Source organism: Hippichthys cyanospilos, chromosome 15 (assembly GCF_059441005.1).
Source record: "Hippichthys cyanospilos isolate Australia breed blue-spotted pipefish chromosome 15, RoL_Hcya_1.0, whole genome shotgun sequence".
Classification (NCBI taxonomy): Eukaryota; Metazoa; Chordata; class Actinopteri; order Syngnathiformes; family Syngnathidae; genus Hippichthys; species Hippichthys cyanospilos.
The window spans coordinates 6,354,768-6,380,544 of NC_142383.1; the positions used below are offsets into that span (position 1 = coordinate 6,354,768).

General features: G+C 40.0%; 3 protein-coding genes across 4 annotated transcripts; 2 read left to right on the forward strand and 1 right to left on the reverse strand.

Moving 5' to 3' along the window:
• The first annotated feature begins 317 nt into the window (after positions 1-317).
• On the forward strand, positions 318-8,511 carry loxa (lysyl oxidase a). 2 transcript variants are annotated; one of them, XM_088435025.1, is made up of 7 exons: positions 318-1,061; positions 2,455-2,563; positions 2,933-3,064; positions 5,766-5,922; positions 7,697-7,792; positions 7,869-7,984; positions 8,061-8,511. In XM_088435025.1, the coding sequence occupies exons 1-7, from the start codon at positions 464-466 to the stop codon at positions 8,065-8,067; spliced, it is 1,215 nt and encodes a 404-aa protein (XP_088291151.1). In that variant the 5' UTR covers positions 318-463; the 3' UTR covers positions 8,068-8,511. The 2 variants fall into 2 exon arrangements, with proteins under 2 accessions (XP_088291151.1, XP_088291152.1); XM_088435026.1 differs by lacking the exon at positions 8,061-8,511 and having other exon boundaries at positions 7,869-7,988.
• A 2,645-nt stretch (positions 8,512-11,156) lies between these two features.
• snx24 (sorting nexin 24) lies at positions 11,157-16,533 on the forward strand. The gene is made up of 7 exons (XM_088434375.1): positions 11,157-11,481; positions 12,216-12,299; positions 13,730-13,834; positions 14,670-14,764; positions 14,861-14,890; positions 15,002-15,066; positions 15,383-16,533. The coding sequence occupies exons 1-7, from the start codon at positions 11,413-11,415 to the stop codon at positions 15,451-15,453; spliced, it is 519 nt and encodes a 172-aa protein (XP_088290501.1). The 5' UTR covers positions 11,157-11,412; the 3' UTR covers positions 15,454-16,533.
• Positions 16,525-25,741, reverse strand: ggcx (gamma-glutamyl carboxylase). Its single transcript, XM_088434365.1, has 15 exons — positions 25,532-25,741; positions 25,141-25,344; positions 24,909-25,067; positions 22,819-22,984; positions 22,677-22,755; positions 22,497-22,603; positions 22,267-22,430; positions 20,986-21,275; positions 20,664-20,795; positions 19,533-19,684; positions 19,264-19,433; positions 18,746-18,876; positions 18,509-18,656; positions 18,235-18,433; positions 16,525-17,512 (listed from the first exon to the last, which is right to left on the reverse strand). Exons 1-15 carry the CDS (start codon positions 25,554-25,556, stop codon positions 17,353-17,355), a joined length of 2,286 nt encoding a protein of 761 aa, XP_088290491.1. The 5' UTR covers positions 25,557-25,741; the 3' UTR covers positions 16,525-17,352.
• Between the last annotated feature and the right edge of the window lie 36 nt (positions 25,742-25,777).

The window sequence follows — 25,777 nt, forward strand, 5'->3', positions numbered from 1 at the left end:
AATTGAATGGTGAGACAGTCAAAGATTCTGACTCATGTAGATATATTATCTGCTCCTAGAGTTTTTCAGGTGACAAGCCTTTACTCGGTGGATTTAATTTTCATTGTGTTGCAAGGTAAAATTGTTAGATTGTGTTCATTGACCTACTTTTGCCGAGCAAGAGTGACAAAGAATTGACTGGTTTCAAAAGAACTTGTCCCAGAAGGATCAGACAGACGTGAGACGTCACGTATTCAAACGTTATATGACAAGTAACAGCCTTGTGTAACCATCCCTTCAGTGCCAACTCACAACTCCGCCTCCTCCTCATCGTTAAGTGCATGTGCAGGCTGCAGGAGTGGAGAGATGTGACTTCACACTTTCCCTTCGCCTTGCGTGTGCTCTGCGCGTCAGTTTTGCAATTGACATGGTTGATTTGTAAATTCAAACAAAGACAAGTGCCGGGGTCGCGAGTGAGTCCAACATGGGATTACGCATTGGCACGCCGCTTTACGCATTCGCGTGCTTCTATTTATTTGTCTTGACCCTCCGAGGTGCGACTTGTCAGAGGCACCCGCTGAGCCCCCGAGGGAATAATGCCCCTAGAGCCGCTCCAAGGCAGACTCTGCAGTGGTCTCACAATGGCAACATTTTCAGCATTTTAAGCCACGGCGCCGAGTACCAGCCGGCCAGGCGTCGCGGCGCGCCTCAGGAGCAAGTGCAGCAGAGGCCGATCACCATCATCAGCGACACCCCGCAGCAGCCCGCCGCTGCCCGGACGGGGTCCGAGGCGCTTCCGCCTGCTCTCCAGCGGCTGGTGAGAGGCAAGGAGCACCGCCGGGTCCAGGTCCCGGTCCAGGACCGCCCGAGCGAGAAGAGCAACGACACCCAGGCCAAGGTAACTGTGAGCCCGCCTCAGCCCAGGAGGGAGGACGGGATGGTCGCCGACGACCCCTACGACCGGTCCAAGTATTACGATATGGAGGACCACGATAACCCCTATTACAATCATTACGACGTGTACGAGAGGCCCAGGTCCAGATCATCCAGACCCGGATATGGCACAAGGTACCATCAGTACGGTAAGAGTGAGGACTCGCGTCGTGATATAATAATGTATGATAAAATAATATCTAACAATGATGAATACAATTTAATTCTTAATAAAATAGCACAATGAATGTTAAATTGTAACTTTGTTTAATAAGTAGTTTATAATAAGTAGTTTTAAATAAAATGACATTCAATGACATACAGTAATGAAGAGGAGATTGTTCTATTAAAAAATAAAATGGGGTACTGAATTAGACAAAGAGTGCTAATAATATAAGAATTTTGAAAATTAATTAAAACTGTAATTTATTGAGCTTTACTTCCATCCATCCACTCATTATCTTAAGTGCCTATGTTCGCGAGTGGCGCGGACATGCTGGAGTTAATCCCAGTCTTCAGGCTTTTAGGATGGCATACATCCTGAACTGGTTGCCAGCCAATTTTAGGGCATCCTAAGACGAACAACCATCCACACTCACAATCACACCTAATTAGAGGGTCTTATACACCTAATCTGCAGGTTTTTGAGTTCTCTGAATAAATTCCGGAGAAGGCATGGGGAGAACATGCAAACTCCATACAGGAAAGCCGGAGATGTATGTGAACACATGTGCTTCACATGTGAGACAAACGTGGTAACACGGTTTTCCACTGTGTTTGAAATAGATAAAATGCATAATAAAACCAAATAAATAACCAATAATAAATAATATACAATTACAAATAACTATATATTTGATATTGAATGAATACTATGACAGAAAAAATACAACACAAACACAAACATATTGGCACAGGGGAAGACTGGTTCGTATGTTCGTCTCATAGTTCAAAGGTCGTGGGTTTGCTTAGAGCTGCGGCCTTTTTTTTCGTTGAGTTTCCATGTTCTCCCCTTGCCTGCATGGATTTTTCCGGGGTTTTTCAATATCTTCCCACATTCCAAAACAATGTAGACATATGAGACACTCTAAATAGTCCTTAGGGGTGAACGGTTGTTAGGCTTTGTGAGACTTGCGATTGGCTGGCCACCAGTTCAGGGTGTACCCCACGTATTTCCCCAAGACAGCTGGGAAAGAATCCAGCATGCCCGCAAGCCTTCCAAGGAAAAACGGTTACAATTGGGTGAATGGATCTCACAAATGTCTGCCATAACAAAGATTAAAAACATCCAGTAAACCGACTTCTGCCAAGGCTTGTCATTTGTGTCCAGTAGGTGGCGGTAGAATTTCACAATAATAAATCCTATCATATTAAAACTACTGATAAATAACTAGAAAGAGCTACCATTACATTCATGTATGTGTTGTAAGATAGTATATAATATTTGTAAAGGCAGCTTTTTTATTTGAGCTTGTACTAGAATATTATGATCTGTATCTTTAAGAATGTTTCTCAATTTAAATAATAATGTCTTTGGTATAGGTCTTCCAGACTTGGTGCTTGACCCATACTATATTCAGACTGCGGCTTACGTGCAGAGCACCCCCATGTACAACCTCAGATGTGCAGCTGAGGAGAACTGTTTGTCAAGGTAGGCTGTTCACTTTTCGAGCCACCGGTGGTTTTCAAACAAAACAAAACAACACAGCAGTTAGCGTGATTCAGAGTCAGTTCCATGACTTTAAAGTGCTTGCGGCTAAGCTCTGCCCTGTGCAAGGAGGTAAAATGAGCCAAATCCTGCCAGCGATGGGCCTGCAAGGGCGGATAGGAGTAAAAGTAATCATAGTTTGCCTGAGGAAAAGAAGTCGGAATGGTAAACACATCACAGAACCCAACCAACCACGTGCATGCTTGCTATTTTCCACCCGCCATTTAACGCCAGGCTGTTTTCCCTCAGAGGCTACACCTCAGGTCAGGACGCCATTGTTGGAAAAAAACAAATATTCCTTCCTTTCTGCAGCTCGGCTCACTCGGCCCGAGACTACGACACCAGAATGCTGCTGCGCTTCCCCCAGAGAGTCAAGAACCAGGGCACGGCTGACTTCCGGCCCAGCAGGCCGCGTTACGCCTGGGAGTGGCACAGTTGTCACCAGTGGGTATATACACATTGTAGTAGCTCAAAGTGAAGTGACATTCACGAATGAATCTAGGCTTTTGAGCGCCTTTTCACTCTGAGCGATGGGAATCGATTCTTTATGAATTCCCATCACTACAAACAGGATAGTAAGGAAGTCTTTGGGTATTTGCAGGATGATGCAATGCTGCGTCTTTATTTTACACTAGCCTTCAGATGTGTGGGGTCACTTCAAAATGTTGTTACTTTTTAACATTCTCAAACTTCAGCTATAACATTCAAAAGCCCAGTAAGGCTCTGTGTTCATCAAAAATAAGTTAGAGCTTCTTGTCCTAAAAAGTATATTTCATTTTTATTTGGACATCACCGCCGCAGTTAAAGACAGACACATAAAAAATCTGCAATCATTCTGTTAAAATGTCTTGCACCTGAAAGTTTTTGGGGATGTCAAGAAAAAAAAAAAAATTACAATACTATGTGCTATGTGGTTTTGTGAGTCTAATTTTTTTATTTTGCTGAATAATGCATTTGTGGAATATGACTTAGACATCAAAATCCACAAGGTTTGGCAGCACGTGTGGTAGAAGAGTGGTTAGCACGTCTGCCTCACAGTTCAAAGTCCCGAGTTCAAATCCACCTTCCTCCAGTCTTCCTATGTGGAGTTTGCATGTTCTCCCGAGCCTCTTTCTTGGCACTCTGGCTTCCTCCCACACTCCATAAGCAAACATGGCAAGTGTATTGGACACTCTAAATTGTCCATAGGCGTGATTGGGTGTGTGAATGGTTGTTTGTCTCTAAGTGCCCTGCAATTGGTTGGCAACCAGTTCAGGATGTCCCCCAATTACTGCCCGTAGACAGCTGGGCTAGGCACCAGCAACCCAGTGGCCCTAATGAGGATAAGCAGCTCTAGACATTGGATGGATGGATGGATCCACAAGGTTTATTTATCCATTTCATCCCTATATATATATATATATATATATATATATATATATATATATATATATATATATATATATATATATATATATATATATATATATATATATATATATATATATATATATATGGCCACCTTGCAGCTACGACCTCGACTGTGAAGAACTTTTTTTTTTAACTCTCCTTTTGCTTTTCACTAGAGAGGGAGCTCTTATATCACACCTTAAGAACCAGTGCAGGCCCTTATTGAACATTTTTGTTTAACTTTTAGGGCAAAATTCCAAATTATCTAACTTTCACATTCTTTCAATCGAGAAGTTTCTCTGTATAGTAGTAACAACGTCTTTGTTCAAGGCTTACAGCACCATCAGACACAGTTTGTCCTTCAAATAGCCAAAGGACTAGCGGTCGGGTTTGAGTCATCTTAATGCTGCCTAGCAACAAACATTCAAACTCTATTTCAGTTTTGACGCTTTGTCCACTCTGACAAATGATTTATGTTTGTTCGATGTACGGGCAGCAAAGTATAAACACATACAATAGAAGGGTAGAAAATAGATCACAATAACTATAACTGAATTAGAGGGTGTACTAAAATATGGTTATTATTGGCCATTGGGGATGAGACAATGCATATGTTAGACAACAAGATAGAATCTCATCATGTAACACTACCTAAATTCATTTTTTTATCTTAACCTATTTTTAAAGGTGAACCCCCACAATTGACAATGAAAAAAAATCAGCATACGCATTTACTACAACACAGCAGTAGTTCATTCACATAAGGACATCTAAAACTGAGTAGCGTCCTCTAAACCAGGGGTTCTCAATCTTTTTGAAGTCAAGGACCCCTTTTTGGAAAGCAAATTTTCCAAGGATCCCCACTGCAAATGTTTGTGGAATCAAATTAAAAAAAAAAAAAAATCATTTGAGCCAAACTTATGTGCCCATTTCATTCACCGGCATATTCAATTTGACAACAAGTATATCTGTTACTTTTCAGCCATACTGAAGTTTACAAGATAAATATAGCAAACTGCACGCTTCCTCATAACAAACTTGGTCAATTTTCCCCAAACAGGTTGCTACACCTGTGCTACACCACAAGAAAACGCTTTTTTTTAAGTTACGAGCAAAAGGGTGAACTTCACATGACCTGCCAGTTATTTTCATTTGCAACACAGACATTGTAAAACTAACGGCAATATCAAGCCCTTTTCCGTAATGGAAAAGTTACTGGCTTTTCAATTCCACAGAAAAATGACCTCATTCCATAGTTATGTCTGGAGGAGAAAAAAAAAAATCAGCTGTCTGTCCAAATCTAAATGGTGAGCATGTGGCCAAGTTCCAAAACACTGCTGATGTATGCTAAATAGATTTTTTTTTGGATTACATACTGTAGTCAATGTATCCATACATTGAACAAACTCTGAAGGCAAAAGAAAAACGCTGGTCAGGTAGAACCTCTTAGAAATTTTAAGATATTAAAGTTTTTTACTTTCGAATTTTAAAGTTTTTAAGCCTTGCTACTGTTTGATAAAGAAGAAAACAACAACGGATTGAACAAACGCTTTTCAAAATTAATTTATGCTAACAAGATCTGAGTTATAGTCACAACATTATGTATACGATATTTGCAAAATTAACCCAAATTAAATTATTGTAAATATGAATACACCCTGTTTTGTGTGGTAGTTGAGTAAAAAAATTGGGAATCACTGCATTAGACAATGTTTATGTGTCAAGTGTGTAATAACATGGCGGTGTGGACCCACAGGCACTTTCACAGCATGGATGAGTTCAGTCGCTATGAGCTACTTGACTCCACCACGCATCGAGCGGTTGCTGAGGGCCACAAAGTCAGCTTCTGCTTGGAGGACACATCCTGCGACTACGGCTACTACAGGCGCTACGCTTGTACATCACATACTCAGGTGCTGTTAATAAGCTACTGTAATGCAAGGATGGGCAAAATATGGCCTACAGCAAGCGTTAACGCTATTAGATCCTGTATCCTGTAATATTTGTTGCCATAATTTAGCTCTTATTTCCAGGGCTAGAAAATGGAACCCAAACACCCCTCTCTAAGACACATAAAAAGCAATGACCATCCGGGGGGGGCAGAATAGTGGTCCTTTGGGTCACCTTTTACAGTGCTGTTTTTGCAAATGGAAAAAAAAAAGCACATAAGCGAGTGGGAGCAGGGAAAAAGACAGCACGCGAGCACAGGATGGAATTGGAAAAGGCAAACAGGCAAACATGCCTCACAGACTAGCACAAGTGGAAGTGGGGGAAGTATCGGATAGGAAATATGATAGCCCAAATGCACTGAGCAGGCTCCACACGCCATGGAGGCCCGACCACATGATGGAAGAATGAGAAAGTAGGGAGAAAAGGGGGATCTCCAGCAACTTCCTGCAGATGAAAGTCCAAAATAACACTTGCTTTGGGAACAGGATGACCATAATTTCAGTTAACCTGGAGCTCTCAAAGGGCATCCATCGGCTAAATTGGCAATCATTTCTTCGAAGCGAGCCGCTAACTTCTCCGAGCTGGTATTTATCTTATGCAGAAAGTTACTCAGTTGACCCATCACCGGATTTAGAATGTTGCTCCCCTGCCATAAACAACTGAGCGTGACCGAAAACTTCCACAACCCTCTACATCTGAATTTTGTAAAAAATCTGAAAACTGCCAGCTTCTTGTCAGAATTCTCATAAGATATGATTCTCCACCAAAAGAACTGACAGACTTACCATCTTCCACTCGTTCAAGCAATCCAGGGTATACTCATCAGCAAGCATTCAAATTTTTCTCAATTGTATAGAAACCAGCTGACCAATATTTGATATGCGCAAGGATAAGCAGCTGGATGCTGCGATGATGTGAAACCTTACCTAGATTTTTTTTTTTTTGATTTAAAAATATTTTGTTGCCTTTTTATATGCAATTCCTAATTATTCTCCGAAATCCAAAAAATCATCCGAGTCCAGAGTTCATTCACCCACATCCCAGTAAAAATGGATCTTTGAGATTTCTTGCCATCAGTGACAATGAATGAGTTCAATGTCTTTTGCAAAGTGGCAGATTAGGTCATGGATATATTATTTATTTATTGCAAGGAATGCATTTTTATGCCTGGAAATATGCCAGTGATGTATTGTGGTAGAATAATTACCTAATCCATCCATTCATTTTCTAGAGCGGCAAGGGTCACAGACTTGCTGGTTCCTACCCTTTGGGTAGTAGACGGGAGACACCCTGAACTGGTTGCTAGCCAATTGCAGGGCACACAGAGACCAATAACCATTCATGCACCCAATCACACCTGAGGACATTTTAGTATGTCCAATACACCTGCCATGCATCTTTTGATCGTGGATTTTCCTCCGGCTCCGGACGTCATCTGTGAAATTTGCATGTTCTCTCCATGCCTTTGTGGGTTTCCTCTGGGTACTACGGTTTCCTCTCATGTTCCAAAAACATGCATGCTGGGGGGATTCGACAATAAATTTTCTTTAGGTGTGTTTGTGAGTGCAAATGGTTGATCATGTACCAATGAGTTCCGTGCCTTACTAGTTCCAAACAGACTTGCCATTTCTCAAATCTCTCCATTACACACCCTTAAAATTGCTTTTGAACTCATATAACTGTATTAAAAGCGAATGTTTACACAGATCAATAATACCGATGCTGCCCATTATCCAGGGTCTGAGTCCAGGATGTTACGACACCTACAACGCAGACATCGACTGCCAGTGGATCGACATCACGGACGTGAAACCGGGAAATTATGTTCTCAAGGTTTGCCGCATGGAAACGTCTCCAAAGACGTGTTTACTGCATCCTCATCATCTTGTTCTTCACTTTTCGTCCACAGGTCAGCGTGAATCCTTTTTATCAGGTGCCAGAGGAAGACTACAGTAACAACATCGTGCGTTGTAACGTACGCTACACGGGCAACTACGCCTACTTGTCTGGTTGCCACATGGCAACGTAAGGCCCGACTCGCCATACTTGAACCATCATCCTATAAGTATTCACCAACTCATGAGTCAATGTTACTTTTCAGGTATTAACGGAGGAGAATCGGTCACAACATCTCAAGTGTGTGGCTGACATTGAGGATGACTGCATATGAACATATTTACAACACAAGGAGTCATTGATTAATAAAGTTTGAAATGTCAGAATACTAATAGTTGATATAGTTTAGATATAAATAGAAATTATTTTCATTGCATGCCTGGTCCCTTCAGTTATAGATTTGTTATGGTTTTAAGGTTTTTGTTTTTCTGCTTTTCTTCTGACAGGCTCTTTATATTTTATTCTTTACTCATGATTGTTTTCATTTTCTCTGTGAAGTATTGCAAGTAATAAAAGCCTTCTTTAAAATCACAATTGATTACAAATAATACAATAACATGTCTTTTTTTTAAATCACAGTGAGTGTATGGGTTGTTTTTTTATAGTAAAATGTGTTCAGCACGTATCCTATTTGAATAAAAAAATGTGATACTGTATCATTTTCAAGAAAGATTGATTTGAATTGATTCACCTATCTTTCCGTGTGTGTGTGTGTGTGTGTGGGGGGGGGGGGGGGGGGGCGTGCTTTTTCTATTGCTCCAACTATCTAATTTAATTAAAACTTTAAGACAGTGTGACACTTTTTTCTTATGAATATAATTCATATGTTCTCTTCAAATACAGTAGTAAGAAATTATATCAAGATATTTTTTTCTACCAAAGTACATAGTATTCATTGTCGTAAAAAAATATCACTGGATCCTCAATCAACAAATTGCAGGAAGAATATCACGCTCTCAATCAATCAAACAACAAATTAATCAATCAATCAATACAGTCATTAGTAACAATCATTCATCCATCCATTCATCCTGCGACACCGCGACATGTAGTCCGAGTGTTCGCCTTAAGAGGGCGCTAACGGTAACTTGTGAAGTGAAAGTTCTCCGTATGCTTTGCTTGCACAGTACAGTTCTTGTACCTGTGGACTTCTATGGTATGGCAAGCCTTTTGAGCATTTATTCGATATCAAGGATATCAGCCATTTGCATTTTTCACTAATTTGGTCTTTGCCGGCACTAGTTGGACGTACATCCAAACTAGTTATTAGCTTTGTCTTACTAGTTGTACAAAAACGCCGACTAGTGGCTAATTTTCAACAAGTAGTGGCACTTTTGTCCAACAAGTGTTGATTGGTTGTCCCACTAGTGAAATCAAGAAACACACTTGTAGTGCCAATTGCCCAACTAGTTTGCTTTTTGATGCACATGTGGCACACTAGATTGAACTAGTCATGTTCAAAGTCTTACTAGTTAACTAGTAAGACATATAAAAGCGTCAACATGTTAACTAGTCAAACACAGTTTGTTCCTACATGTTAACTAGTGACCTCTGATTTCCTCCACTAGTTTACTAGTGACAGCCGGAACACCCACTAGTGACACTAGTGACAGACAAATTACTGACAAGTTAACTAGTGTGCTCCCCTACATCCCTTGATATCGAACTAGTGAGTGTCAAATGTTTTACTAGTTAACTACTGACGTGCCAAATATCCACTTGTTATACAAGTGGGACAGTTTGACCTCACTAGTTATACTAGTGAGACCCAAAATGCTCACTAGTGCAACTAGTGGATGCCAATCTGCTCACTAGTTAACTAGTTACACAAAAATAATGAGGAGGTGGGGCAGACATGTTGCATCCTGAAATTCCATTGGCTACACAATTACAATCCTCCAAGTTCAGTAATGAGCCTGACAAGTGAGACAAAATACCTTCCACTAGTTCGCTAGTGAGATGACAATCTGTGTCACTAGTAAACTAGTGAGTAACTCTGGCAATAAGTAGTGTTACTAGTAAGAAAATGTGTTTCACTAGAAAACAAGTAAAGTCAAAATGAGACCAACTAGTACAACTAGTGGATATATTCAATTTACTAGTGAACCAGTTGACATTTTGAGCCTCACTAGTTAGCATGTAAGGCCAAAAGAGGTTGCAAGTAGTCAAGCAATCTGTGTTTCAGCATTCACAAGTTAACATGTAACCCGTAAATGGCAGCCTTGTTAGCTAGCCGCAATTCTTCAGAACAGCTTGTAAGCTAGTGTCCAACATGCAAATAAAGTGGGTGGGCTAATAACAAAATCTAAATCCTGACTGGAGGATTGTAATTGTGTAGCCAATGGAATTTCAGGATGCAACATGTCTGCCCCATCTCGTCATTATTTTTGTGTAACTAGTTAACTAGTGAGCAGATTGGCATCCACTAGTTGCACTAGTGAGCATTTTGGGTCTCACTAGTATAACTAGTGAGATCAAACTGTCACACTAGTATAACAAGTGGATATTTGGCACGTCACTAGTTAACTAGTAAGACATTTGACACTCACTAGTTTGATATCACGGGATGTAGAGAGCACACTAGTTAACTTGTCAGTCATTAGTCTGTCACTAGTGTCACTAGTGAGTGTTCCAGCTCTCACTAGTGAGCTTGTGCTGCAAATCATAGGTCACCAGTTAACATGTTAGAATAAGCCACAGTTGACTTGTTAACATGTGACTGAAAATGAGTGACAAGGTAGAGTTTCTGTGCAACTTGTGTGACAAAGTGCACATCTAGTGTGGCTGAATGTCCAACTAGTGCTGGCAAAGACCGAGCTAGTGAAAAATGCAAATGGCTGATATCCATGATATCGAATAAATGCTCAAAAGGCTTGCCATACTATGGCGTCATCAACAAACACGTCCATCCTTGAACATACTTGAAGACAGGTATCTGTACTACTACTATTGCTACTAGTCTTACTAGTCAAAATAATAACAACAACAACAACAACAACAACAACAACAACAACAATAATAATAACAATTATTATTATTATTATTATTATTATTATTATTATTATTATTATTATTGTTGTTGTTGTTGTTGTTGTTGTTGTTGTTGTTGTTGTTGTTGTTGTTGTTGTTATCTCAATTTACTAGGCGCATTTTAGGGAAGAGAACGACAATATCTCGATGGTATTCATAAATACATTTTATATTCTTTTATCGATTGAAGTCATAAGAAAGGATTCCCCTTAGCCATGGTCCATTGAACAAGTACCCGGATGTGTTTTGGTTTCTGTGTGAAAACTCCCAGTACGATGCATTGTGGGATATGTTGTATCCTTCAAACGCCACTAACGCTCTCACGGTACCGGGGTAAGGAAGCTAGCATGCAAGTACGAACGAGCGTACTTGCTTGCTCGGCCTTTTAGCTAGCTACCGAATTGGATGTGACCTTTAACTACGCGTCTGCTTACGTGTGCGCACAAGCGCGTCATTCGAGCTCACGCGAGCGTGTTTGTCATCTAAATGTTGCAACTCAGGACCTAAGTTGTACACCAGTCGTCGTTATGCATCCTATCAGCGTGTCCATTCCGTCTTTTCGTTCAGAAATCAACCACACCGAGAGGGGCTACACGGTGGGTGAGCTTATATTTGTTTTGCGTTGCGGCTAATTGTTGTTCATTTCCCAGTGAAAGGAATCGTACACTGTCAGTGCTTTGTGCTGTGTTTTATTGACACTGCGACAGTTTCCACTGTATGACGTTTCAAACAGAAGTTTTGAAAAAAAAAAAGACACAGTTATAGGTAGAAACGTTCAATTGTTGGCTCGCTTTTTCATCATACTACGTTTCCCAGAATGCATTATAACATTTATTAAACTCCAAAACGGAGAAATATTCTCTTCTGCTGCGGGTCTTTGGATATATTTAACTGTCAAATTATACGTTTTTTTTTTCCAATTCCAAATCGTCTTTTTCTCCTTTCAAATGTCTATTCTAGGGGTTTCACTATGAGACTGATGTTTTTTCAACCTAAAAAACACGTTAGATCCCCTGTCAGTAAATCACAGGGAAAAGATCCTTATTATTTCCATTTTAAAATTGGTGCCTTGGCTCAGTACAGGTTAAAAAACACTGTTTTCAAACAAACCTTTCAGATTTTGTCACTTTTTTATTGTGTTTATGTTCGTTGTAAAGTGATATTCTTTTGAGAAGTCGCAGGGACAAGTGGGACTGATGGGGGGGAGGTTTAACCGTCATCGCCACATGTTTCCTCCTGATAACCACGGACACATCAGCGGTCATTTGAGTTTGACTGGAAGTGGATCACGATGCAAACATCCCGTTTTTCATGGTCGTTCCTCTCTCAGGTTTTTCGAATCGACGTGCTGGTAAGAGGAAGGCAACATGCTGTTGAGAAACGCTACAGAGAATTCCACTCCTTGCATAAAATGGTGAGCTGATTAAGCATCACGTTCTTCTTACGCACTATGACGACGTTAAGCGGACTTGGAAATGTTTAGTCAACAGATCTGAAAATTGGGGTGGATTGTATGGGCCTTAATCTTAGATTTCATCTTATTATTTTATTATTAACGGTAAATAAATCAATGGGGAAAGAAATATGAAGGAGAAAGCATGCCTCTGCCAAAGTTAAAGTGTTAAAAATAAGTGCAGTATTTCTGTTCATTTGTCCATATTATAGCGTCTTACAACTACAAGAGCTAATCACTGGTTCACTAAGGACAACAGATTCAAGCTTCAAGAGTTTTACTGTCATATGTATAGTAATTTTATGCACACAATGAAATTCTTACTCCGTTCACTACCCGAGTAGCAGACCACATTCCATGTTCGAGCAATAAATAAATAGCAATAAGAATAACAATAAATAGCAATAAAACAACAGAAACAATGGTGGTAATAATATAATGCAAATATATAGTGCAAAATATTAGCGCAAAATATCATTTATGCATGTAGTAAGAAGCAAATTAGTGCGTGAGAGATTTGTTGAGAATCCGGGTGGCTCGTGGCTAGAAGCTGTTTGCCAGCCTGGCAGCCCTGGTACTCAGGCTCCAGTAGCGTCTACCTGACAGCAGCAGTTCGAACAGATCGTTTTGTGGGTGTGTCTTGTCCTTGATGAGGTTGCGTGTTCTCCGCAGAACCCTGGTGTGGTAAATGTCCCGCAGTGAGGGTAAGGCTGCTCCACAGATGTGCTGTGAGGTACAGCGTACCACATGTACCACTTTTGGGTACTTGGATTTTCTTGGCTTGATGCACTTTTTTAAACCACCACTTTCAATTTGCAATTATACAGTAGAAGCCATCATCTTTGCATAGGATGAAACTGTGAGCTGTTGGTAATTGATATTAATCTAATATCAGGATGAAAACATATTTTGTTAAACGTGTAAGCACTAATGGGTAGTGTGTCAGCACACAGGAAATCTCAGCCTCAAATAAATCTGTTCAAAAAAATGTATTTGCATGCTCAGCCATAAGTACTTCCTCTTCCCACTTTTGATTATAAACAGGGCCTCTTAGTAGAACATATGCAACATATCTGTTCGCATCATCTTCTCCCCCCGACCCAGTTTGATTCCAAAAAATAGTTGACTAGCAGTTTAGGACGATGTATTCATTTATTCACAGGTCTACTGATATATTAAAAAATCAACCAACAGACAACGATGAGGAAAAAGTAGGATTTAATTTGGATTTTTTTTTTTTTTTTTTTTTTTTAAGAAAATGGAATAAAAAAAAATTCAACACCCTTTTATTGGTAGGAAAAACAATCCAGTCTATAATGTATAATATATAACTAATCATTATTGTGAGATTTCACTAGATTTTCTCTTTTTTTTTCTTTTTATGTTCTCAGCTAAAGAAGAGCATAAAACCACCGGAGATCCCGTCCAAGCATGTGAGGAACTGGGTCCCCAAAGTGCTGGAGCAGAGGAGACAAGGACTGGAGCTCTACCTGCAGGTACTTGCCAGCACTACAAACCTTGTTTGCTACTGTCTCGACATGAGACCAAATTAAATAAAGTGATGGTGCCCTTCTTTACAACGAGTATCTAATCAACAATTGAGTTCACAGTGTTTGCTTCAGCCTGTTTATTGTCACTTCCAGTCAAAGTTCGCTCATAAAACAAAGAGAATTACGTATATCTTTAACCAAAGCATATAATTTAAAAGAGTCCCCTAGGTTAATCTAACAGTACAAAACTCCAAAGATGGTCGAACAGAAGTAGCTTCAATTGAGCAGTAAACATTAGAACACCGTAAAATCTCATCCCTCCACAGCACAAGATCGTTTTTCCTGCCTGTTTTTTGTGCATTGGAATACACGAAAGAATGCCCTGCTTGTTAATGCTCGGTGCTGCTTGTTACTGTTCCGCAGGATAGTAAAACACGCTGCCAAACATGGCATGGAGGCCCGCCTACTTCAAAATAAACATTACCATACCGAATATTACCGCATCTTACCAAATCACTTTTTTTGTGAAACTCTTTTGTCACAAGTTTGTATTTTACTGCCCCCTGCTGGCCAAGGTAAACAAATGAGAAGAAGCACAATGTCAATGAGCATTGAAGCACGTTGCATAAAGCTGGTTAATCCCTTTCATTCTACTTAACAATTGTATTACAATGTGATTTCATAAAGTACAGATTTGTGAATCGCTATTTTCTTTTTTATTTAAAAAGGACGAATGATGGTTCAATCAGTTTTTAGCTGCACTGGGGTCATCTAAAGCAGAAACAAGTTGCCACGCAGGGTAACGTGTTTTTTTCTCTGCTGTTTTCTCATGTCTTGTCAGACTATAATTATGGAGAATGAGGTTCTTCCAAAGATATTCCTGGACTTCCTCAATATCCGCCATTCCCCTTCCCTGCCAAAGACGGAGAGCTGTGGGTAAGTTGAAACTGAATTCAGACAGAAAGAAAAATTATTGTTTTTCCTGCTTTCGGTGGTAAGTCTTTCCACCTCACCTTCCATTTTGCCTTTAAGGTCTTTGGATACAGACTCAATGGAATCGAGGTGAGACATTTCTGTTTTACTGTATGCCGAACATTCAAAGTTACTGCTAGTCACTCAAATTAATGAAAAAAAAAATGTAACAGCTGGTTGGTTTGTTTGTGTGACTTTCAGCAAACTTTCACATCAGCCAGTCTTAGTGTTTCTGAATGACCCCTACCTCTTGCCAGATGCACATGGTGAGTTCAGGCCACAACATATTACACAACACTTGCATAGCCTAACGAGATCATTACACATTCTACCTTGGTAAAGATGACAGTGCCCACCATGAAAGATATTAGCAGTGTGTATATAATTGTGGTTTCAAGAGTCGGTTCTAATATTTTGTGAACGTATTTATCAATCAATTTTAGAAGTTTGTGATTTCATGAACCAATGTTATTTTGTTCATTGATTTTCATTGCAAAAAAATGCTAAATTAAAACATACATCAAACTTGTATTTCCCTTTAATCCCTGGTTTTAAGTGTTTCTTTGTCTTGATTACTTTTAGATGCATTTTCAAATGTTGTGATTGAAGGCGTCATCCATGGAGTTTTCTACGCTGACCTTCAGCCCAGGTAGAGCTACAAAAAGTCTGCCTGGAAGCAAGTCTCGGAGAAAATAACCTCATTTATATTCTCTTGGATAGAACACATTACTTTTTTTTTGGCTCAAACTTTAATCTCAGCGTAGATACGATGCATTTGAATCAGATGAAGTTCAACTTGAAGTGACTGAAGCAGCAAAATAGTCTTTTGCAGTGTTTTTAACATATCCTATACTGTGAAATATCTATTCCTAATCAATACAGAGGTTTGAGGAAAAGGAGTTGAATCACAGGGAGAGATTTATTTGTCCAAAATGGAATGATTAAGGGATACAAGCTGCTCTGAGGTGCCACAAGAGAAATGAGGCATGGAAGGCCTCCATGCAGAGCAGGGAGGTGCCACTCCCTTTACAATACCAGCAGCCGGGTCACAAAGGACATTGAAGGGACATTGGGTTCATTTTTAACCCTGAAGACTGACCTTACTTTGGTTTAATTTTGTACTTGCACAATGCTTATCAGAACACTTAATTTTTAATGGCCAGTATGTGACACTCGTACCAGTAATGTCCCAAGGGGGATGCAAATAATGAAGGTGATGTTAGAATGAAATCTTGTGCAATATAAAACCAAACACTTTGTCGCACATGGGCATCTCGATGAATTATAATACTGCAGTTCAATTCAAAAAGTGAAATACTTTTTCAGAAGGCCACTACTAATGTTCCATTTTTTCAAATGTACTTTTTTGAGACTCTTTGTTTTTTAATCATGGAATATTTTATTGTGTAGCAAATCTCTAAAACAAGTTTTACTTTTTGTGTTGAACTACAGATATATTAATTTTAGATTATTGAGATGGCTTTGTATATTGTCCAGTAAATATCCTGGAAGTAGGTGTATTAATGTGAATTAATGTCACATGTTGACACAGCAGTCTATTAGACCTCATCTTCATGTACTGAATCATCATTGAACTAAATCTTCTTGGTAATAGTGTACTCTCATGTAGGCAATATTGTATTGTTTGTGTTCTGATGTGTGACGAGTCTCAGTGTGTCACAGAATGGATTAAACTGACTAATTTATGATTAAAAACCCCAATGTTACTGACATCACAGACTCATTTTTATTCTTATAAAAGTGAATAAAAAGGCTTTGGCTTGACAAAAATGAACTCACAGTATGGAGGTTTGTATACAAGCTCACACCATTAGCAGAAACAAATTTGCTCATGTCGACGTATTTCCTCAAATAGTCTCCTCTGCTCTAATCGGCACCACATAATTTAGTTTTCTATATTGCTCTTTTGGGTCATGGCTGAAGAAGACACAGGAATCAGTTTAGTCTTCACTGAAAAATGGGGTGCTGTGAGACAAATGTGAACCACTGCCTCCTCCTGATCCTGTGGGTCGTAAATCTGAACCATATTATAATATTTTACTTGCTGACCTTTGTGTGTAAAACCTTCAATTAAGCCCCCATTACTAATCAGTTCTCTGTCAAGTATTTCAACAATTCTCGAGTAATAAATGACTAATGGTCATGAGTGTTGACAAAATGTAACCATGCCTGGCCACCGTTTGAAGTTAATATATATGATCATCAACATTTTATAATGTGCTTATTCAAATGATCTTGACTTACAGCAAGGTAAGAAGATTCGCATCCGACTCCAATCGTTTTCATTTAAAAAAAAAAACAAAACATTGCTCCTATTTCAGTCAAAAGTAAACCGCATGATCTTTTAGTGTTACGATTGCATGTTAGGCAAAAATACTGACTTTTCCTACTTCGGAAGTAATCTCAAACGACAAATACTTTTACAAAAATGTCCATTGTCAATCTGGGTTGCGTGTGTTTCCCAGAGTAGTAACAGTCCAGTAGTACAAGCAAACACACCCCAGATGCAGGGGAATCCAGCAAAAACAGCTTTAGAGTTCTCCGTGACCTATTTCATCTTTAAGACGCTCGTCCTGGTTTCCGTCTGCGTCAGGTTCCTTCAGGTTGGCAAACGCCACTTCCTGTGTCAGCTGCTCAAGCGGAGGCAGACCCACCGCCAGGTTTCTCATTGCAATGGCGGTCATTAAGAAGCTAAAAGAAAAAGAGAGGTTAATGATAAATGGTTCAGTACACAGGGTGGATATTTGCTCGTGCTGAGTACACACGTATTGAAAATTGTGCAGAATTTGAGCATTTTAATTTCCTTATGATCAAATTTTTTTACTACCCATTCTGCACAGAAAACAGTTAAATTGTAATGACATAAATTCTTGTCATATGTATTTGTGTTACAAGTTGTTGAATTGTTAATATATTAAATCTTAATTTTTATTGCACTATGCAGTTTTTGTTTTTTTAAACAGTGACCTTAATTTTGTGGAGTGACATCCAGCTCAGTTCTGTGCACAGCTTCCTTGCATTGCTCGCCTATGATATTGATTTCAAGAATCATGATTTGCTTTGTTTGGGATGACAAGCCCACTAGAATAACCTCAGTAAATTTCATGATCTACATATATTTAGGCATACAACGTTATGATATAGATTTATTGTGTATTGTTTTTGACTGATGTTTGAAGGACCAGAATTGGCCGATTAATCAGTTGGGCCTTTTTTGTATTTGGATGCCCAGCGGTACCTTGCTAGCTCTCATAGGTCAGTCTGGAAAAACCTCTAGTTCTGTTGGCGATATTGCTATGTGTTGTTGGTAATGTGGAGTACATCACACACTATAAAAGCAGGAAGTGATTACAATTAAAAAAAAAAAAAAAATCTATTCAAATATTAAGTTGTATTGCATGTACCCCACTTACCCTCGTCGTATGGCGTAGTACTTCTTGACGGTAAAGCGTTCAAGTCGTTCTAGCACGCCGGCCTCTCTGCGTTTCTTCACCTCTTTAATACGTCGCTGTCTCTTAAGAAAGAGCCTGACAACAGGATCGGTTGCATTGACTTCAGCGCCGTCTTCGGTTGACATGAGTGGCTGCAGCTCAGGTGGAAGAGGTTCCGTTTCTGTTTAGGTATGACAAGTCATTTATTTTTTGGGTTGTGGATTGTGTGTGAATAGTTTTTTTTTTTAAATGTCACCTGTCCCATTGCGTATGCGCTCCTGAAGGTCCAGCAGTTTGGTGAAGTTCTGCTGAAGCGTCGCCTCGGTGGTGTTGATGTAGATGTACATGTAGCATGATGGCTCCTCGGACACCGTGTGCACTCTGTGGTAAGCTCCGGCAGGAACCTCCACCAGACAACACATGACGACCATTATTTAATTGTGTTAAGCAGCCAAATGTATGGTAATGCAACTGTATCCCCCCAATTTTTTACCTGGATGTTCTCTCCAGCCTGCAAAGAATAGTTCTTCTTGTCCTCCACTATCTCCACTTGTAGGCTTCCCTGCAACAGATGGATGCTGGTGTTGCCCAGATCTTCACTTACAAAGTTCTCTAAATGGAGACCTGCAAGGTAGGCAAAACACAGGAAGTGCACACACATAAATGCTTGTAACAGCAGTTCAGTAACTAATAGGGATAGGACGAGACACAAATTCAACAAGGCGAGATGTCTCATGAGATTGACTCCACGAGAACGAGAGCACGTTTTTTCAAAGTTTGTAATATACGGTAAAATAATGCCAAGTATAAATGTGGAGCAGCAGCTATTGAGTATTTTGGTATTTGGATAAGAATAAAAGAAATACAAAACAGAAAACCAAATAACATATTTACACCTAATTATGAATGACCATTTTTATGTTTTTTTTTTCCTCGTGGTGTTCTAATGTCAAAGATCTCATCGTACGAGATCTAGTTCCATCTCGAGTACTTCAACAAGGAGATAGTAACCTGGGAAGTCGGCGATGAAGACAATCTCAGTCTGATTGTCCAACGTGCTCTCGATTTCCTGGAACTTGGTTCTCCATGGCGAGAGGTCCACCAGCAGGGGCATGAGCCACTTATTGGGTCGGAACGGCGACCAGTCGGCCCTGACAATGTCCACGCGTGGGTCGAAGATCCTTGGAGTCAATAACATTAAATGACTCGCGATTACAGAATTGTAAAATAAAACAAAGCTAAAGAATCTTGTTGCTTCGTCCTGAGCTATACTGCGTTACCTTTGCTGGAATCGTTCATTTATGGACACCCAGATATCAAAGTATATTTCGGGCTCAGAAATGTTGTAGCGAGGCAGGAGGTCACTGAGGCACGTGGCGTACTGCTTCAGCATGTCGCCGTGGTCCTTCCAGCGCCGGCTTTGTGTGAACACCTGACACACATAGTTTAACTATTGTAAAACGTGCCTACAGTCAGGTTTGGATAAATATAAATTCACTTTATTCATCATTTAACTCATTCAATTCCAAAGACATATTTGTATGTTTGTTTTAAGAGTCCAGAAAGTCAATCACAGGGAGTTATTTGTACAGTTTTTCGAGTGTTTGGATAAAAGAAGGTTTAATATGGCTGATATCTATAGATTAAATTGGTGCCTGAATTAAAAGGTGATTTAAAGCAATCAATCAATTCTGAAAAGCAATTTATGACTTTAATACTGTACTGAGGACACGCTCTTTTTAGACCCTTTGTTACCAAACACTTGGAAAACTGAGATGGCAATTGTATTGGACATACTAAATTGTCCTTAGGTGTGATTGGGTGCGTGAATGGTTGTTTGTCTTTGTGTGCACTGCATTTGGCTGGAAACCAGTTCAGGGTGTCCCCTGCCTACTGTACGAAGTCAGCTGGGATAGGCACCAGCAACCCTGTGACCCATAAGCGGCTCCAGAAAAAGGATGAATGGGTGGAATTAAATAAGATGATTATCATAAATATACATTTTAACAGATTCTAAATGATAGTACATTAACTCTCAGTGATCGATACACAGTCACAAATAATACAAATTTTGGATCATTTCTCTTAATGACACAACCTGAGGAAAAAAAAAAGGATCCCTGGATTAAGTACGAATGGCAACAGATGGATACAAGTTAATTGTACAAATCCTCTCTAATCTAAAACACCATTTGCTTGTTCTGCTTGTCACTATACATCGCTGGCATAGAGTAGAGAAATTAAGTTGTATTTAGTCATTTTCAGACAAGTGAAATTAATTCTCAGTGGGATCCCTGATGATAGTCGCCAAAACACCGTAAAAAAAATACTTGAGTTGGATGTCACCACAATGTGCATGCACTGTATCCCTATTGTAATATTCATTGTGTGTCAAGTGGCCACTAACTCACCCCTGGGTTGAGGTATCCCACTTCTCCCATTTTCCCATCCTTGTAAGTGATCTTAACATGCTGGTGGCTACGTGAGTGAACCATCATGTCCCAGGAGTATCCATACAAGCCATTGGTCCAGTTGTTGTAACCCTGGCAGACAAAAGCAAACGATCATGACATCAGAGACAGAACGATCCTTTTTATCAGCGGGCCTGTGACCCTGCTGACTCTCATTGCTCAACTGCGAGTAATGATAAGGCTCTGTTGACAGTAAACTGAAGCTTCAGAAGCCTGACGCAACAAATGATTACATGCTGTTAATGCAAATAAGCGCTTGTACCTGAGTGATGAAGTGGGAGTAAGGCAGGAAGAACTGCTCCAGTATGTAGGCCAAAGAAAAAATGGCCGCTAGCTTGTGTTTAAATCGTAGTTTAGGAGTTTTGGTCGGCGTCGGTTGGCGTCCCTTGCCGGGGGCCTCGTGGTAAACGCAGGAGGAGCTGGACTGAGGCTTGGCCGAAGTGAGCGGGAGGATGCCACTGAGGCACGCCGGGAAGCGGCCAAAAATCCTCCTCGGCCAGTCGGCATGGCAGAAGAGTGGACTAGTTGCCAGCATTGCATACGGGAACATGCCTGTGGGGGGTGAGCATGAAGGGAACGTCACACACAGTAAACATTTGTTACTTGTTGTAACACACTAATCCGCTGTTATTGGCAAGAAATCTCTGCCATGATTAGTGAAAAACTATGGTTATAGGCATGCTCCCAAAATGTTTACAATTGCTCTTGTTAGAGTTGAAAAGATAAACCTCACACAAATCACAAATCATGCTCTATTCCAAAATCCTTTCATGGGATGAACTTTAAAAACAAATACAGTATTTTACAGATTATTTAATATTCAAGAAAATAAAACATCAGATAACCCATACACGAAACCCCTCGACCAGAGTTATGTTTAAAAAATGTACATAATGTTTTTTATTGTGGCAGTTCAAAAGATGGATATAAAACAACAAAAAAGTGGTTTGCTCAATTATTTTCCTGAACAGATGCCATTTTAACAATTAATCTTCAGCTGTATTAGAGGTTATTTGCAAATACAGGTTGCAAATACTGGTTTCTTTCTGTCACTTGCTAAATAATAAGATATTAACATTAAAATAAATCGTCCATCTTGTCCGTTACAGACTTGCTCAAACACGGGGAGTTTTTTTTAGTTTAGTTTGGCAAAAAGCTTTGTTATAGCTCACTATACAGTATTGGCATCTCTGTTGCTACCGTTAGCATTTTGTAGCATATTGTCACACTACAAAAAACTACAAATAAGTTGAGTTTCTTAGCAAATAGTTACAGACAACACTTACTGTGCTTATTGAAGTAGAATATAATAGAATGCCTGCCTTAATGGCATATACATAAGCAAACATTTACATATTAAACCTTCATCTTTTACAAAACATTTATAAGTTAAATGTGTATTTGGAATTAGTTCATTTGACAAGCTCAAATAAATTAAATATGTTCAAATGTGGCCTTTGAGTATATTAATTACTGTACATATGATGAAATTAAACCATAAATTGTGGTCATAATAATAGTGGACCAAAAAAAAAACCCTCACCAATACTGAAGAGTTGAGAGTTCATGCAGTGGAAGTAGGTGACAAAGACTATCACATAAGGCCGCGTGGCATCGAAAAAGAGCAGGAAGCCTGCGCTCAAGTCCAGTATGAGGCCGCCTCCATGTACCACCAGCAAACTTACCAACTCCACGGGGAGAATCACTCTGTAGGATTAACATGATGAGTTTAAGTGAGCTGGGACTTAAGAGGCACATTTTAATACTACCTACTTGAAGGGATCAAACAGCCAATGGTGCGCCAGGTACGACATGGAATATCCTTCCACCCAATCAGCATCCAGCTTTTTCACACCAGCGATGAAGTAGACTATGAATATCTATCAAGAGACAACACAATTAGACAACCTGTAATGATTACATGCATTAAGAGAATGACCACAGGGCTCAAACCTGCGTCCTCAACAGAGTGTAGTTCCAAAGTGGCACATGTGCGTTTCTGATGGAAGGTCTCCTCAAACCGTCAAGTGACCTAAAAATTCAAAACATAAACATAAAATTCTCCCAGCAGCTTCCTCATAAAGCAACCACTCACCAGTATCTGTTGCCATCCATGAGTGTGAGTTGAAATCCGATGAGGCCATAGAGGTAGGAGTGATTATTCCATGCCGTTTTGTCCAGGAAGAAGATGTACCAGTATGTGGAGATGAACATGAGACAAGACAAACGATACAAACAGCCCAGCATAATGCCCAACGCACCTTCAGAGAAACACAGACGCACACACAAACACACACAAACACTTCAAATAAAAACGATAAAAGATTGTTTGAGGCATTGTTTATCTTGATTTGTATTGGTTGAACGCCAGCATCAGCAGAGATAATCCAAACATCCATCCATTTTCTAGGGCTGTTTATCATACGGTTCACCGGCTTGCTGGTGCCTATCCCAGCTGACTTTGGGCAGTAGGCGGGCAACACTCTGAACCGGTTGCCAGCCAATTGCAGGGCACACAGAAATGAACAACCAGTTACGCACCCTATCACACCTAAGGACAATTTAGTATGTCCAATACATCTGCAATGCATGTTTTTGGAGTGTGGGAGGAGGCCAGACTGCCCAGAGAGAACCTACGCAGCCCCGGGGAGAACATGCAAACTCCAACTGGAGCAAGCTGGATTTGAATTCGAGTCCGTGAGCTGGGAGGCAGACGTGCTAACCACTGTTCCACAGAGCTGCCCCAGAATAAGACCATTATTTTATTTCATTTTTTTTTTAATTTGTATAAGTAAGTTTGTCCTCCTGGTAAGCAATAACAGCAAGCTAAGATAATAGTTTCTTCTCCTGAGAAAAAGCTAACATTATCACACATTTGTATCCCTTTTACCTGCAAACCTGTTACTGTACTGTGATTGGATTCTTTATTTATGGAATCATGTAAAAAAAAAAAAAGTGTGGCAAGTGTAAGCTGTACTAATGAGACACTCAGCTAAAATAGTCGTCTATTTACTTTGGTGGAGGCGTTGTAGAGGCGGTACAAGGGCCTATTAACATCATTGTGTCTCCTGCAAACCATTTTTATCTGCTCTGGCATGGCTTGAGGTGAAAGCGCAGAATAATCAAAGAATTCTAAGAAACACTTGGGGGTGTTTAGGATGAAAAATGAAATGTTGTAACATGGTTGAAATCTCAGAGAAGTTGAATTTTTATGATACGGGCCATTTAATAACACATTTCCCAATTAAACATCACCTGTGTTCAAGGAGCAAATAATCACCTGTCGGCCAGGTGAGCCATGAGCCTGTGAATTCACAAGCAGAGCTGTGATTGGTTGTCTTGACCATGTGATGTCATTTTCATTTGACAGCAAATGAAAAATGTGTTAGTTATTAATTGTAGTTGAAAAATAAATTTGCAAATTGTTTACCTTTTAATAAATTAAACCCTTTTTAAATGTCTGTTGAGTTTACTACTTAGATTAATACCTTCAATAAAACATTTTTCCACTTACTGTCGACTGAAATGCCATCACCTGCATTGGATAACAACATATCATGGCTCATCTATTGGGTCATATAAATCTTGCAAGTTGAGCTGTGACTCCCTGAGTCTTGGACAGATGATGTCATTACCATTCAACACCAAGTGGAAAAGGTGTTTTTAAAGTTATGAATTATGATGTTTTTGTTCATCATAACTGCCCATAATGACAAAAAAAAAATTAAGATCGGATTATTTTGGACACATTGCCCAGCCCACTGGACTACAGGGTGTGCCAACCGATTAGGGGTTTTTGTGACCATGACCATCAAGGGCAAAAGCATGAATTGTAGGGAAAAGGGAGACTGCGTTTCCACTTGTGAAAGCAAGCACAGCAAATTAAGTGATTTAATCAAAATAAGCTGGTCAAAATGTATATGTACTGTAATGTTAAATATATGTAGGAATCTAAATATCTAGCCTAATACCATAATTGACCAAGTCATTTTTAACATTCTATCACAATGTCAATTAAAACATTGATGACTACATAAGGTTTGAGGGGGTGCAGTTCAAAAGCAACAGATTGCATTTGTGCTTTCATGTGCAATAGTGTGACGACCCCCGCGGAGATTTTCCCTTAAAGCTAAAGACGAGAGTGCTACTGATGGGTGAGGGGTGTGTATAAAAAGTACAACTCACCAAGGAACATCATCAGGTATACAAAGTACATCCAGTCCATGGGAAGGGGTTTCAGGAAATTGAAGAGTGGAAATCGGCAGACGGGGGCACCGTCCAGGTACTTGTAGTCCACATGACTGAGACCACGCTCCTGTGTGATGTCCACAGCCATCAGCAAACCTTAACACAAACACAAGATTGTGATACTTAGCACTTTGAAACAGTAAGTCATTTTACTAGTTTTAATAGTCACCAAACAAGCAACGGAAGATGCCCAGGGATGCAGGGTCCGTTGGCCGGTTCAGGAGCGCCACCAAGCTGGACCAGGAAGTCAGGTCCTCCTTTTTGAAGCCAAAGAGGTGCTCCAGTTTGCTTTGAGGTGCAGTTTGTTCTGTTTTCTTAGGCGCATTAGCGTTTTTTGCATTCGTCTGCTCTCCATCGCTGCCCACTAAAGCACCTATGGTTTTAGGGTAAAGTCAAAACACCCTCCTTGGAAAACCTTTACACGCATTATACAGGTGGTGCATGAGTTTATACTTGAAGTCGTGCAATCACCCAGATCTTACATAAATTATCAACGTTTTATTTTAAATATGAGTTGATTATTACGTTGGCTTAAAACTACAACACATAACCAGACTTACCAGCACTCGCGTCTCTCGCTTCCATGGTTGAAAAGCAAAATGTTGAGATGAAAGCAGTTACGGCGGGGTGAGTTCGGGCAGGGGCTCGGAAAAAAATTCAGTCTGCTATTCCGGCCCCAGGTAAGATGTCTTGCCCGCTGCAGTCAACCAGGCAGACCAACTTACGTGTCACAGTCCCACGCAGACCAAAACCACAGGCTGACCAGTAGGCGGGACGTTGGGTTGTTGTCGTGGAGACTCTCGTCG